Consider the following 15,716-nt stretch of genomic DNA (forward strand, 5'->3'; position numbering starts at 1 on the left):
CTTGAGTGCATTTTATGTAATAAAGTAACAGTATTTCCACAGGTACGCTACAACTGAGGAGAAAGAATAGGAACATATTTCTCAGAGGAAAATGTCTGCAGCTACTTAGGCTGCAAACTTGTAAGAAATGAACAACCAAGCGTATTTCATAAAAAACAACCAAACTTTCCTCCCTGTCTCAAAAAAGACGTGTCTTTTTCTTTTTTTACCTTATGTTCTTATGCGCAGCATAAGAACCGCAAAAATCTCTTACTTTTCTGCTTTCTTTGCTGGGAAGCTTTCCCTGTCTCACACATCTGCCTTTTGCTCTAATTATGTTGGATATAGCCTCCAAGGCTTGCAGTCCAGACAGCTATTAAACACAAAAGACTTCATGCCATAGTCAATTAAACAGGTGGTTAAGATCAGATAACACCAACATGTATTAATTCACATGCATGAATATGTAAAAAAATAATTATAAGACAGATAAGAATATCTTTCCAGATTTGCATATAGTTACTACAGTGAAAAAGAGATATTGCTGTGGAAGCATATACCTTTGTAAGTATTTCAAAGCTAAATTATAACTTAGAGCACTGAAAATTATCTCCTTTTATCTACAAAATAAAGTATATAACTCATTTCTCAAGTTTAAGTAGATTGTAAGACCCTGGCCCTAAAAATGTTCATCATGTTTTGCCAAGACTTCTTCTATCGATATTTCTCTGTCAGTGAAGCACTTGTACAACTTAACTGGTCAGTGTACTCCAGCCATCACCCCCCAGGAGGCTCCACTGACACAAGACAGTTCATTACAAGCATAGGACTTCAAGAGAAAAAGCATTAAAAGGTCACTGAAGTACTTCCATTTCTGCAGCTGATGCATACCCAATAAATATATGTATTGTCTGGGGAAATTATTTCCATCAAACAGGCAGTTTCATTTTGTGGAGCTTACATCAAGTGGATATCCACTGCCAGCAGATATATGCAAACTGCTGGCAAAAAAATCCAATACAGCATAGATCAAACCTGACTGAAGAAGAAAGCAAAACATTTAAAGAATACCTCATAGTTCAAGCTCACGCTGCATATTAATAGGAGAACAAGAGATTTTGCAATGTCTCCTTGTTCTCAAAGGTTTTTATTAAGCAAGGATTTGGTATTAAACTGCAGTATGCTGAGTCTGTAAGCAAAACAGGTGAACTAACTATAAAGCTTATTTTATAACCCAAATCGGTGTAACTTGTGTGTAACAGCTTTTATCTTACTTTCCTTATTTACATAGCTATAAAATAGCTGTCCCCCCCTTAAGGACATTGGCAATTAGCTAGTTCCTAGCACAGCAGTTCTGAAAGTGCTGCATAAGGGATAAGTACTTAGAATGACATAGCACAACCAAAGCCTGATTTTTTTCCCCATCTAATTATTTCCTTCAGTCTCACCTTCTCACAACAAAAAGTACCTTTCTTTCTTCCAAATTTTTTTGTTGCTTAAACATTCCACTGCTTTTATTAAAAAGTCCTCAAGAATCAGGTTAGTACACCATGCTACTTAGGGCAAATACTACTTTTTTATAGGACCTTATTCACTTAGAACAATAAAATGCATTGTTCCTTTATTTCTCATTAAAGCATTTCTCAGCAATTTAGAGAAAATACTCCTGTGGAAGTGTTCATTTTAACCTCAAATATAATTCACAGGCTGTGATGTGAAAACATTTTTGCTGCCACAGGACAGCCAGAACAATGTTGAATGTGCATTGTTCATTAGCGTTTATTAGCCTGTCCATTTAACTAATTAGCAAGATTATGTAGTTCGCGCTCAGCCCACAAGATTTTCTTGACGGGAAATTAAACAGTATCATTTAGAACATAAAATGGCATTTACCAAACTATCTTGCAATGTGGCTCCCTCCCCAAGCAAACGCTATCATTCTTGCCACATCCTCAAGCATCCTGCTTCCAAGTCAACTCTGTTATGCACATCATCTTCCCAGCCACAGAATCACAGGGTTGGAAGGGACCTCTGGAGATCATCTGGTCCAACCGCCCCTGCAGAGCCAGTCAGAAACTTCACCACACTGTTTCCAAACCCAGTCACAGCTTAGGAATCACTAAAGGATGGTGTTCAGTGCAAGTACAGGCTTGTCCAATTGATCTGTTTCTCCTAAAAACTGCTTCCCCATTTTTCTCCTTGCCATTCCTTTTCTAGCACACTCTGTAGTTTGGAAAATGACGATTTTAAATATATACAAGACTCCCTTTCTCCTAAAATGAGACAGTGAATACAGAACAGAAAGGTTTGTCGGTGTCATCATTAGATACACAGCATTATCAGCACTTTCCTGCCAGATAAGGGAAACCTATCCTCTGCTGCATTGCAGAGCAATTCAAGACACTCCTTTCCCTAACAGTTGCACACAGTATCTCCTTCCAACTGAGGAAAAATTCCAACAACAATGAACAATCTGAAACCACGGTGAGAAGTACTTGAAAATTCACCTTTGATGAGGGTACTGTTGTGGAGCCCGAAGGTGATGCATCTCTTGATGTTTTCAGTGACTGAACTGAAGTCCTCTCTTTACCTACAATTAAGAAAAAAATAACGACTGTAAAATTATGTTAAAGATGTATGTTGCAAATATACTTACTGGCTTAGAAAAATTGCAGTGAAATTAACTTAAGTCAGACATGAAATCTATACTCTCCATCATCTGATAAATACTGAAAACACTTTCTTCTCTTTACAAAGAGAGAAGAGACACAGCTATATTATTTCACTTATTTAGTGAAAAAACATTGTCTTTTTTCTTAACATTAACCAAAAGGGCGTATCAATATGATTTGGCAAGATGATGTGGTTTTACTTTTTAATATTCCTATAATAATATAAACAGGTGAAACATTAGACACCAGTCAATCATTCCAGGAAAGCAGGCAGTGAAGGAACTGGTTTAGCAGGCCACAGTATGTTGAAAAGCCCTGCCATGGGAAACAGTCCTGTTTTGTACCAACCACAGGCTAGATGCTCTTTGTATTGCCAGTGTTTTTCTTGTAAGACTTAAAATCGGCAAAATGACAATTCAAATGCACTGTGCTAATCACAGGTGCTAATCACAGTCTGTGCACAGCCTTGCCACAGAGCAGTTGCAGGCAGCCCGCAGCAGCAGAACTGGTTGCAGGGTAAACTACTACTTTTCAACCTGTGGTCCAGGGATTACATCTACAGGATCTGCAAAAGGTAAATAAGAAAAGAAAATACGGGTTGTCAGTAGGTCTCAATTAACTAGACCATTCCCACTCACTGGTAAATGGCTGACTGTTCACAAACGGAAAACAATACAGACTTACCTAGGTTTCCATTAAATTTGTATCAATACAATTAAGAAATGGATGAATTAAAAAGTCTATCAAATACTTATGAAAATTGGGATATAAATTATTTTAGTAGAACCATAAATAAATACGGCTTCAATTTAATGAGGCAAAGCAATAAAGAGCAAACACGGCATCTCACTCCTAATAGCTGAGCTATTTTCTTTTTTCACTCAACACCATAAAATAAGACTGCATTGCGTTGTGTGTTTTAAAATACCACCACCTACACAAAAAATGTAAGGAAAAGTCTATGCAAAATGCAAACTTTTAACAATAGGAAATGTTTAAGAGGTATTTGAAAAGTTGGTCTTCTACTCTTTCCCCACATTTTCATACACTACGTATAGTGTAGACTTAATACAGAGCAAAGATCAAACATCTGCTCATCTCTGCACATTGTTAGAGGCACGTGAGTTACTGGTATGACATCGAAGGACTAACAATCCATGCAGAAGTCTTCACAGCTACTGATGGGCCTTTCGAAAATGCTACTGAAAAAAGCTGGGGAAGTTCCTCTGGCAAAAGCAAACATTGCAAATTGCACTCCAATTCTTGATTTGGAGATGATGGTAAATGGAGAGGATACTTAAATAAGGCTGCTTGCTATGTTTTTAAGAATTCCTAGTAGCCATAAAACAAAAGGTGAATTATGAATTACCTTTAACTAAAAAAGCTCTTTAACAATGAAAAGAAATAGCAAAAAGAAAACGCTGTGAAAAATTTACAGTTCCAATAAACACAAAGTATATGCAAAAACCAAAACCATGGAGATAGAAATAATCATGTCTTTAATCTGTCACACTCCCCAAAGCACAGAACCTCTCCCTTGACACGACCAAGTAACACAGACGTTTTGCTCCTGTGATACCTGCTTTTCAGCCCCATGGATGAGCTACCTTCTTTAAAATTTACAGACTACTCCAATTCTGCCTCCTACGTGCCGCCTCCACCACACTGGATTCTTTTAAGATTATCTCAATTGAGTGGATTATACGCATCTGCTTGAATAGATGAAATAAGCTGATACAAGCGACAGTAAATTATTCAAAGTTAAGCAGATAGAGAAACCACCATTTAATTTGGAGACATTATTAGGAGGCCATTTCTTCTGAATGCGTGTGGCTCTTTTGAACCCACAAGCCCTATCTACACAATTGAACATGACGCTTTCCAAGTGCCACTACTTGCCTCCTTGCATCTCCTCAGCACACCACGCTCTACGGACCCCTTACGGACTGGCCCGCTGAAAGAACACCACTTTGCTTCTCTCCATGCACTCTCTCCATGGCTGAACGCCTGTCCCATCCCATGAGCCCTTTCCCTCCCTTCACCAGGCTTCTTTGTGTGCCCACCAGTTTTCTTTGGTCAAATCCTGCGTTTATCCTAATTTATAAAGTGCTGGAGAGCATGGGATATTCCTCCTTCAGTGGAAGTCATCAAGCCAAACTGATTCAGACAGCACGATTTTAAACAGTATTATGATATTTAAAAAGACACCGTATTATAAGTTCCACAGGAAATAGTATATACTTTGCATGTTGTAAATCCATTTAAGTACAGACTAAAATGTACTGCTGACATATGAGATATGTCTCACTTTATGGTTCTTTTAAATACGTAATACATGAACTTACCTAAGACAAATCATATTCAAACACAATTCTAAAAGTATTATTTAAGCCATTTATACCTTGTGAATAGGCCATTTTAATTCAGTCATCTAGAGAAACAGTTCAGTAGTACTATTTTCCAGGGAACAGGCAGCTATAAAGAAATAGTGCAGTGTACAAGCCATGTGGTCTCTTAAAACTGATTTAAAGATGATGTGGAGAAGTGTTTAACCATGCAACTAGAAAAAAATCCCCAAAGCCACAGACATAAAGGCAACACTCCTCTCTTGACCAGCATCTTTTCTGGTTTGTGAAGATGTCTGCTTCTACTTTGCTACTTCCATTACTGTTTGAGTAATTCTGCCAACATACTACAAACGTGAAAGAAGTCCGCTCAAAATTTTAGGAAAACCCTGAAACGATCCAAAATTGTATATGATTTCTCCCAAGAATTTTTTCCTGTTCCTGGTAATTATGATCTGCACATCTACAACATTTCTACAAATTTAGTTGAATATTGTATTTTTTCTCTTCCTCTCCTACACTTACAGGAATTCACGGTCACTAAGTATTGCTACAAAATCTTAAAAGAATTGCAATAATGAGCTAGAAAGATAATTTGTATTCCACAAGGAGTGAAATGATTCCTCTATATTTAAACAATGTTAACTAAACTCCACAAGATCTTTTTTGGCAAGAAGTGCTACCTAATGGTCCAGCTTGCCACTCTGGAAACACACAATATGCCTATCAGTGAATAAAAAAATATGTAATTAATTTTTTAAGATCTGCCAAAATGAACAGTAGATTTGTATAGTTCACTAGAAAGCATTTGCATAAGGGAAAATCAAATCGGATTAATTTACATAAGCTGTACAAACAGCAGCAGCTAAAATTGTAGTATACTAAAAAAAGCAATTTTGCCCTTTTTCAAGTTATTTAAATAGGAAAACCTTAAATATTTTCAAAACAGATGATTCAGTAGATTTCTGGGAAAGATTAACAGTCAAGCTTTTAAAAGGCAGAATATACACAGTATAGGCTTAACTGAGATACGTGTCACATTTCTTTAAGAAAAGTAAGATTTGAAAGAATCTGACGATGAGATGAAATTGCTAAAAACCAACCAGCTTCAAAATCCTAATAATACAGTTGTAAGAACATTTTCAGAAAATGTAAAGAGTAGCATTATGTAATTTCTCCAATTTTTTTAATCCCTCTTTTCCCCTGGTTGCAGGAAGAAGAGTCTTCATCTGCTATAGATGACAGTGAAGTTTCTTCTAAGGGAATCCAATGAAGCACATAAAGAAGTAGCAGGAGCAGTTGATGCTAAAAGAAAATTAACGTATGATACCAGAAAAAGCTGTGCAGCTGAAACTCCTACAGTCAGGCTAGAGTTGCTACTGAAATAACACCTACAATCTCCCACGTGAAATGCATAAGGGAACAGAGAGTACAATGAAACAACCAAAGACCAGCCAACACATAATCGGTACAAAATGTCTAGTTTTCTCATTGTAAAAGACAGCACGTAAAGAAAAAGGACTTATACAGCGAGCTGCAGTTTCACCTCACTAACCAGTGCTCATCATTAATCCAGCATTACCTTGCTGAGAAGAAATATTTCTTTTATGTAAAGATGACATACTTCTGCTATGCTGGGACTGGTGGAAAGGATAGGCTTTGCTTCTTTCAGGAGAGTAGCTCCTGCTGCTGACACTAGAGCCAGATCTGCTGTGTGGAGAATCCCTTCGGCTCCCTGGCGATTCCCTGAAGAAAGGAGAGTCCCTCTTATGAGGGGATCGCTCTCTCATATAATGAGAAGGATAGAAGCTTTTTCTTCTGAAGCCATCTCTGACCTCCCTTTGAAGACAACAGAAAAATAAAAGTTACTTGTTTATCCTTCCAATGTTTGTGGAACAGCACTAGATAATACACTGGCAAGATTTAATGTTTGGTAAATACAAACATGTCAGCTGTCATCTGCAGAGCACGTCTGAAATCTTCAGCATTGTTAGGGTACTAAGCAATGAATGAAAAACAAGTAGGAAAGTATAACAAAAATGTATATGTATGTACTTTTTTCAGATTTCATTCAGTTACATCGCCAGAAGCTAATTCCTTTTTACTTCTCAATAATACAGCAAAACGTAATAGAAAGAGACATTCAAGAAATTGGACTCTCACATTTCATTTCTTCAGGTTCACTCTGCACTCCACCTGAAAATCAAGCCTTAATTTACAATAGATAAAATGCATATACAAATATTGCTCACACTATTTGGCTGTTTGTCAACTCTGTTTTTCTCTTATCCTTATTTTCAGGGGACCATGTGCCTCATTTGATTTCGTACATCTTGTTATGGGAAATATCGCTGAGGGATTTCAGTTTATATCCAGCAAGGACAAAAAAAAAGAAAACTGCAGAATATCTATCCTCATGCCTATGTATCCACCCAAGGTCAAACACTGAATGAAAATAGGAAGATTTATGCCTCCTAAAAAGCCTACGTCTTTCACAATACACAATATTAATTTTGAACTTTACTGTAAAATGTCACAGACACACTCAGTATTACATGAAACCCAACCGATTTGAAACCATATTCTAGTAAACACCAAAACTTTCTACTAAATTTATATATTGTTACTCCAGACCATACCCCAAATGACCTGGTTACCTGCAAATTATATTAATATACATATATATGTAAAGGTCAAAGAAACAGTATCCAATTTAACTTTTCCTAAAGAATCTCAAAGCTAACAAACATAACAAGTAAACACCTACTGAATCTAGACTTGTGACATTTGCCTTGGTCGGAAGACACACTGCTAAAAGAAGCAAGTACTTCTCAGCTCCTCCACAGTATTCCTAAGTAAAAATAAAGACTGCATAGCATTTATAGTAAGCCGGAATGTACCTTATTTCACTGTTTTTCTCTCCTATTTCTCATCATAGTCCAATATTTTAAATAAGGGAATGTCTCACAGAGACCAGCAAAGATTTGGTGGTCTCATTTAGCACAATGTAGCTATAGCTAATTTTATGTTGGTGGATAAAAGAAAAAAAGCCCTCTAGTGTACAATTCCTATAGCATGTTACAGGCCCACATTTGTGGCGGGTAACAAAGGACTTCAGTGTGCAAAAGGTGTTTTGGACTACTGTAACGACACAGGTAGCACCACAGTAATACAAACCCTATTACACCGATGTGTTTTATGCAGTGCTGAGTTATTTTTTGCATAGAAAGCGTATCTGCACAACTGGCTCTGCTTCGGAGCGTGAACATCCCACAAGCAACATTGAGGTTATCCTGCGACAGAAAAATCATGGGGGCAGGGGCATAGCCAGTAAAAATACAGACAATCCTTCAGCTTATTTCTCCGGTTCTAGATGGGATAAAGTATCAGGACAAAACAAATCTTTATTTTGAAAATTTTCATATGAAACTAAAGTATGAATCAATAGCTCTCAGCCACCCTGTTTTTTCAGTAAAACGTCAGCAAAGCAAAGACAGGTTTTACAGTTAAATAATTATTTCACTCCTAACAGACCACAGGCCTTTTATAGGTATCTTATCTTACAGAAAAGCATATTTTGCATATCTGCATACCAAAATTGATACAAGACAACATTACACTGATTTATATCTAACAGGTGTGCTAAAAATCAATATTTATTTCCTTTCTAAACACCTTTTCTTCTTCTTCTGTTTACTGCGACACTTTCTTCTCCCCAAGCGAGCCAGCAAAAGAAACAATTAAGGAATTGTTAAATAGTACTCTATTTAATAGCCTCTATAGAGTAGCCATTGTATAGATACTTACATCAAAGAATGAATCAGCCCAGAATACACAGAAGGATAATCCTCCTGCTTTCTTCAAAGGCCTAAGAGCAATATGCCCACACTACTCTTTAGGAAACGTGTAGATGAACAGGAGACTTTCCAGTAGGAGAAAACGGAAATTACCAGACACTGAGAAAACCCGTTTAACGAAGAAACGCTCAAACCTCTTTATCCACTTCAGTTCAGGAAAATAAAATCTCAAGAAGCCAGCCGAGTTCTCAAACCTATGAGATATAGCTGAAAATAGGGAACTAACGCTTTATCTACATTACATGTAGACTTAAAGTGAAAATTCAGACTTTAAGAATAATAGAAAGATTAGCTCAACACTGAACTAGTTTGCCCAGTTCAGTGGGGCTTTTTAAATTTATTAAAGAACATACTGATCAAATATTTATCAGGAATGAGTTAGGTACAGTACGCTTTTTCTTCAGTTTCCTTCTAATCTCTCTCTTTAAATAATCTTATTTATCTTTAAAGCATAAGCTTTCTGGCAGAGCAGTACACCACTTCTATGCCCAAAGCACGTTTTTATTAGCAAGTTATTAAACCCTAGTATACAGAGGAGTTTATTATGGAAATGTTTACAGAGCCCCAGCTACTGCACACATATAATAAATGCTCTAGTACGCAGCAAAGCCTTTAGAAAATATCATTGAAAGACACTTTTAAACAGGAAAACATTTAAAAGCCTCATTCTACAATAAGATTGCACACAAAAAAGTAGAATCTCACTTTCATTTTTTAAATTTTCGTTTTATCACTCCATGTTAATTCTTAACTGGACTCTATCTCATACTGAACACCCAAGCCATTAATCATATTAAATCTGTTTTGGAGAGCATAGCAACAGCACAGCATTTCTGACGTTTTCCATCAATGTAACAAACTACACTGAACAGAACAAAATAAGCATTGTTTTACCTTTTTTTTCCCCCCCTTAAATACTTAAGCTAACATACACCTGCAATTTGGTAATGAAGGCCCCAATTCAGCAAAGCAGTTAAGCACATGCTTCAGATTCCAACACATATTCAAAAGGTTTATTGAGCAGGGACAATATTTAATAGAGATGCAAAATGTTGTGCTCAGCTGTAACTTTAAAATAGAACTAATGCCCTTAATAACAAATACAGGATAAATCCCTTTTATATAGAATCCCTCTTATCTTTATACTTCATAGTCACATCTCACACTTAGTCCTGAAAGCAGAAGCTAGTTCTCTCAGCAGCACTGAGCAAATACAGGAAGTATTTGCCTCTTTAACCTCCACGAAACTTAACCATTAAGTTCTCACTAAAGCTGATAATCTTGGATGAGCTCATGACGTTTTATAAGTAAACAGCCATACCCTGATATACCATCCACCAAGGGCAGCTGAGAGAAGAGCACAAGCCTGAGAGCTATTTCAGTTATTTCAGTAAACCATCAGTTCCAGTTTCTTGGAGGATAAACCACAAATACTGAATAGGTACGGCTTTCTGCATAGCAGGAGACCAAGGGAATACAACACAAGGGAGATTTTCTGTTGCCAAAGGATCAGAGACACCACCTTTCCTAAGCTACCACGACCACACCGAGTACTCCTGGTCTCATCCCTCCCTGCCATTTGAAGCCCAGCAAACCATTCAGCAGCAATGTTCTGGGAAACTGAGGGCTCCGGGAAGCCTTCTCGTTTACAAAAGGGAGTGGTAGAGCTTAAGCTATGCAAAACAAAGACTAACATAAACTGCAGTGTCAGTTTTATCATTTAAGAGTACATAAAGGCAAACTTCAATCACTAGCTAGCTGTGAAATGCCTGGAATGGAGGTGTACTTGGGTACATGAAAGCACATCACATGCAACACAGGGAAAAGTTTTGTTTGTAAGAGGAATCTCAGTTCGCTACTGGGCAACTGTGCACAATACCTCATGCTCACTATTCTCTTGGACTTCTACATCCCAATACAGACATCCATCTTTTTCAATTAAAACATTCATCTAGGATGCAGTCCAGCCATAGAGGACACATCTCACACTTCTGACGCTGCACTGAAGAGACTGGCAACTCCACAGTGTATCGCTATGCAGCAGAAACTGTAGGTTTTTATCAGTAACTCACAGGTGAATGCAATCTATTGACTAGATAAAAAGTCAACAGAGAAGTTTATGTGACCCTTATTGTTATTGTCAAAGGGGTCAGATATACCGTTTATAGGCTTGGGCTTGATTACTACCCTTGCCTAAAAGTAGCTCACACAATTTTAAGAATAAATTGAGGAAATTAGACAGCAGGCTTCAGTATAAAAAGACAAAACAGACAAGATTTGAACCATGCCTTTTAACTCAATACACTTGGTATGTCTCATAACACATAGGCAAGCGGAAGGGGGAGGAAGAGTGAAACAAAAAAACCCTCTTGCCTTCTTTGTCATGACGCTGCAGAGGCTAATAGAGCTACCAACGTGATTCAGATGATATGGAAACATTTAATAAAATACACTACACCCCTGACCTCTAAGTTTCTCAGAAGATTTGCCGTGTTAAACATCCAAAAAGCAAACACGAAGAGTCAAAACCACCTCTACTTTTAACATCTTCACAGTAAATATAGGTGGTGGAAGATTCCAGCCACCATCCTCTCTCCCAGAACTCCTTCCCTTTCTTTCCAAAGCACGCAGTACATGTTTGTGCAACAAACCAACAACCTACTTCAGTTCTGCTTTAGAGACTTACTATTATTTCTTCTAATTGTCCAAAGATCTTTATGATGATTTATCACAAGCTAAAACAATACAGTGAATTGCACCATTGTAGATACAAGCAATTGCATCTGGTTCCGTCAGCTTTCATTTGAACATTTGAAATTATGACAGATTTCTTATGACAACTGGTTTTCAACATTTTATGACTAAGCAAGAAACTGCAGTACTTGTAAGTGATACTTGCATTTGCTTTAAATGAAATTAACATAATTAGGTCTAGTCAATGTAATCTTATTAACAGCTTTTTGCATGAAGGCAAAAGGAAATAGGCATTGCAAAACTGGCAAATTTCATGTAGAGAAGGATAACTAGACTTATCAAATCTACAACAAAAACATTAAAAATATATAAATGCTTCACAATTCTTATGTTGCATGTGGTGCTACTGAAGTAATCCTATGCAAACACCAAAAGTCCACACTGACGCCACCTGCCTACCCCATGAAAAGCTACTAAACACATCTCCCACCAAGCTCGGACATCATGACAGATCAGGGACAAGACAGCTTGAATATTATAGCAACATTAGAGACAAATGCCCCTATGTTCTTTTAACTGAATAGTGAAGCTATGCACTTCAACTGAAACTGGCAATGAGATTACACTCCTCTTTACCCTTAGTACGGAGTACCCTCTTTTCTACTGTCATCAACAATGTATTTATTAAGCTTGCTGGAAGATAAGGCCACACAATAAAAGTATATTTAAACTCAAACTCTTTTTCTATTATCTGCCAGACAGAAACTATGGTCAAGCATACAGATAAGGACAGAGGAACAAGAAATAAATCTGGTTTTGTGGACTCCAGCTCTTTATTTAAGTTCCAAAGAGTTAAGACCAAACAGCTTTATAAAACTGTATGCAGAATAAAGACAAAATATGTTAGTTAGACCAATCAAGAGCAAATTAGACAAAATAATTGCATTCAAATGCATGTGATCTTGGCTTCTCTTTTTTTTTTTTCTTTGAAAATGAGGGCTTTGTAAGGCCCTGCAATTTCTCTACAACAGAAAATAAATCATAGGTCTAAAGTTCCAGAGTTTGCTTAAAGTGATGGAGCAAGTTACAATTTCTATTAACAGCTACAACAATTACTTCAGCACAGAATTTCACTGATAAAAATATTTACTGATAGACACTACTGTTGGGCCAGATTTCATATTCTCGACTTTCTGAGCAGCATACTGTCCCAGAACAGTCAAGCAGCTCAGATGAAGTAGCTCAAGCAATAAACTTCTCAATATAGTAGCAACTGAATCAATTCCTAGGCAGATTTAATTCAAAATGGAAACCATTCAAATCTTATATCTCAATATACAAGCTTAAAATTGGAAGGAAGACAGGAAACAAAGTACAGTATCTTCACATACTCTTATTCTCTTATTTTTTTCCTGATACCATAACAGACCAGAGGAACTGGGTATCATTATTGTTTCTAGAGCAAGTTCTAATGGGACAAACATTCCTATGTGGCATTTGCACATTTACTGCCTTCCTGCCGCAGGCACAGAGGGCAGCAGATGGGAAAGAACCTTAAAAAGTTTCCCTGTGGTACCAAAGAGCGTGGGGTTGATGGGATGGGAGATGGAAAAAATTCCCAAGTACTACCCAAAGCAAGCACAATGGTATTGAGAACAAGCATTTGTGGACAGTAATGTACTATGAAACACAAGTGAGCAGTTCTAAGAAAATTTTAAAATAATTTTATTTTTTTAAAGATCTTCTAAAACAGTGTGGAAAACGACGTATGATCATACGTCAGATAAATATATGTGCTGTTTAGAGACACACAACTTTATATTGCCAAATTTCTAGACAAAAGAAAGTTTTGGGAGAGTTTGGGTTCAGGTTGGCTTTTTTGTGGGTTTGGTAGGGTTCTTTATTTATTGTGTTTGCTGTTGTTTTGGTTTTTTTTTTTTTTTGTTTGGGGGGTTATTTCGGGGCGGGGGGGTGTTTGTTTTGTTTTTTTACTTCACAGTCCATGCTTGCCAAGCAATTCAACCTAGGCACACATTTGTCTAATACACACACCAAGTACCTGAAAGAAAGAAGGAAATATTTTTGCACTATATTTTTAGGGGCATAAGTGAATTTTATGTTCAGCAAGCTATTAATCTTTTTCCCAAAGGCTATCTTTAAAATTCTGAAATAGAAGAACCCAGAAATCATGAAATACCTGCTAACGGAGCTCTTAAGGCTTCTTATCGGTATTTTGCAGAATGCCATTCGTTCATTGATACTTAACAGAAAGCAACAAGTAGTGTACTGTAGTAGCATTTACTGATTTGATCAACTCTTGTGCTTAACTTTCTAACACTATCAATAAAAAGCTGCAAAAGGAAAGAGCGAGTTGTGGAACAGGTTTGTAAGCAGTAATACCTTATGTCAGTAATACTGACACACAATACCCTTATTATATTTAGTTTTCTTCTCCTTCCAAATCCCTTAATGAGATCTATAAATCAGAAAAACACTCCATTTTTCTCCCTATCAGAAAAACGCTCCAGAAATTGCTATGTTTTTATTCTTAAATTAAAGTGAAATTTGAAGCAATTATGTCAAGTAGGTTTCATTTGCTTATGCCTCAGTTTTGTAACAGTGGTATGGACGTCTGCATAGCAAATGTAAATAAAAGTTCGCAAACTACCTCTGCTTTTGGATTTCTCAAGATAAAAGAAATTATATGAAGAAAAAAAACCTATTGTACATAATGGGCTTTTTCTTTATTTGATCTCATTCCTTCCTGTCAAGTATGTAGTTTGTTCAAAATCAGAAAGCCCCGAGTTAAGACAGACATTTCTGCTTATAAATTATTCTGCCACGTAGCTTCATCTTTTCTTTTTTCCAGTTTGCTTTTTCCTTTCACTTTGATTACAGTTTACAATGACTATAATACACATTACCATCTCTTGCCTCTTGCCCCTCCGCCCCCCTTTTTTTTAGGCCATTTCCTATATATTACAACTAGCACTTACTAGAACATATTTAATACAGCAACAAGCCATGCTATTTGGGTAAATTCCTTATTAAAAATCCTTTTGGAACTAGTGCACGCCTTCAGTTATCTCAGTGATTTAGTAGCAGTTAACTTCAGAGCGTAGTTCCACAACAAGTCATATCGATTTAAACCGGTGCTGCTACAATTCCAATCTTCTCAACCTTACTTGACTCTGTATTCCCACTCCATGCCTAACCTGGCATTGGTGTTTTCTCTCAGGCAACTGGTAGATAATTATTTAATTGATTGTGGTGGGTTACAAACACCTGAAGCAGTACCAGGGAGAGGTAAGGACTGGAATGGCACCAGCTTAGATGGTTTAAACTGCTGTAGAAAGATCAGTCTCCTTACTGCATTCACGACTTTTATTTATTTATATATAAATAAAATAGGACCCCTGGCCTGGTCATTGCAGGGGGGTTGGACTAGATGACCTTTAAAGGTCCCTTCCGACGCAAACCATTCTACAATTCTATAAATCGGCACACTAAAGAACCTCTTCCATTCTACTTCCAAATTGCATAAACAAGCTCTCAAACATAATTTCCAAAAATAATTAGGCATACTAGACTAGGTAAGGTACGACTTCATTTAACATAACGCAACTGTTAAAAGTTAGGTTTCAGAATAGAAAGACATTTAAGACCTTAAGACAGTTGGCTGTCACAACACTGTTGCATGTCATGGTGTCAATATTCAGTTCCACTTACTCACAACTCCGCAACTCACAAAGTAATACTACAAAGCTTCATATACAAGGGAAAGAACCTTGTATGGTTATGCAAATATATATCATAAATAAATATCAAGACTAACATCAAGAATAATTTGTTAGCATGCAAAAATAGCATCCCCTTTTAAAAATAATACTAATGGCATGAGATCATGGAATTGGTTTATTGATGAACTTTTCCTCAAATGTAGATCATAACACACTCAAATGCAGCAGCAGGCGGAAACGGCTTATCAAAAAAAATCTTCTCTTTGCAGCAAAATGCTTAAAAAAAGGATGCCTATACCGTCAATAGCACCAAACTTTTTCCTTTCCTCTACCAAAATCTACAGCACATCTCATTTTGTCAATTAAGGGGGGTGGGGTGGGGGGAAGCAACTTGCATTCGCGTAAAGAAACAACAAATAAGCGCAGCTG

At 36.9% G+C, this 15,716-nt stretch overlaps 1 protein-coding gene across 10 annotated transcripts in view; it reads right to left on the reverse strand.

Moving 5' to 3' along the window:
- Positions 1 to 15,716, reverse strand: part of PPHLN1 (periphilin 1) — a 76,556-nt gene that overhangs the window by 41,265 nt on the left and 19,575 nt on the right. For all 10 annotated transcript variants that reach the window (XM_054202725.1, XM_054202734.1, XM_054202718.1 and 7 more), the window contains 2 exons: positions 6,579 to 6,835; positions 2,487 to 2,569 (listed from right to left, as the gene is read on the reverse strand). In XM_054202725.1, coding sequence (XP_054058700.1) covers positions 2,487 to 2,569; positions 6,579 to 6,835 — 340 coding nt within the window. The remainder of the gene's footprint in view (positions 1 to 2,486; positions 2,570 to 6,578; positions 6,836 to 15,716) is intronic.

Source organism: Rissa tridactyla, chromosome 1 (genome assembly GCF_028500815.1).
Source record: "Rissa tridactyla isolate bRisTri1 chromosome 1, bRisTri1.patW.cur.20221130, whole genome shotgun sequence".
NCBI classification, from domain to species: Eukaryota; Metazoa; Chordata; class Aves; order Charadriiformes; family Laridae; genus Rissa; species Rissa tridactyla.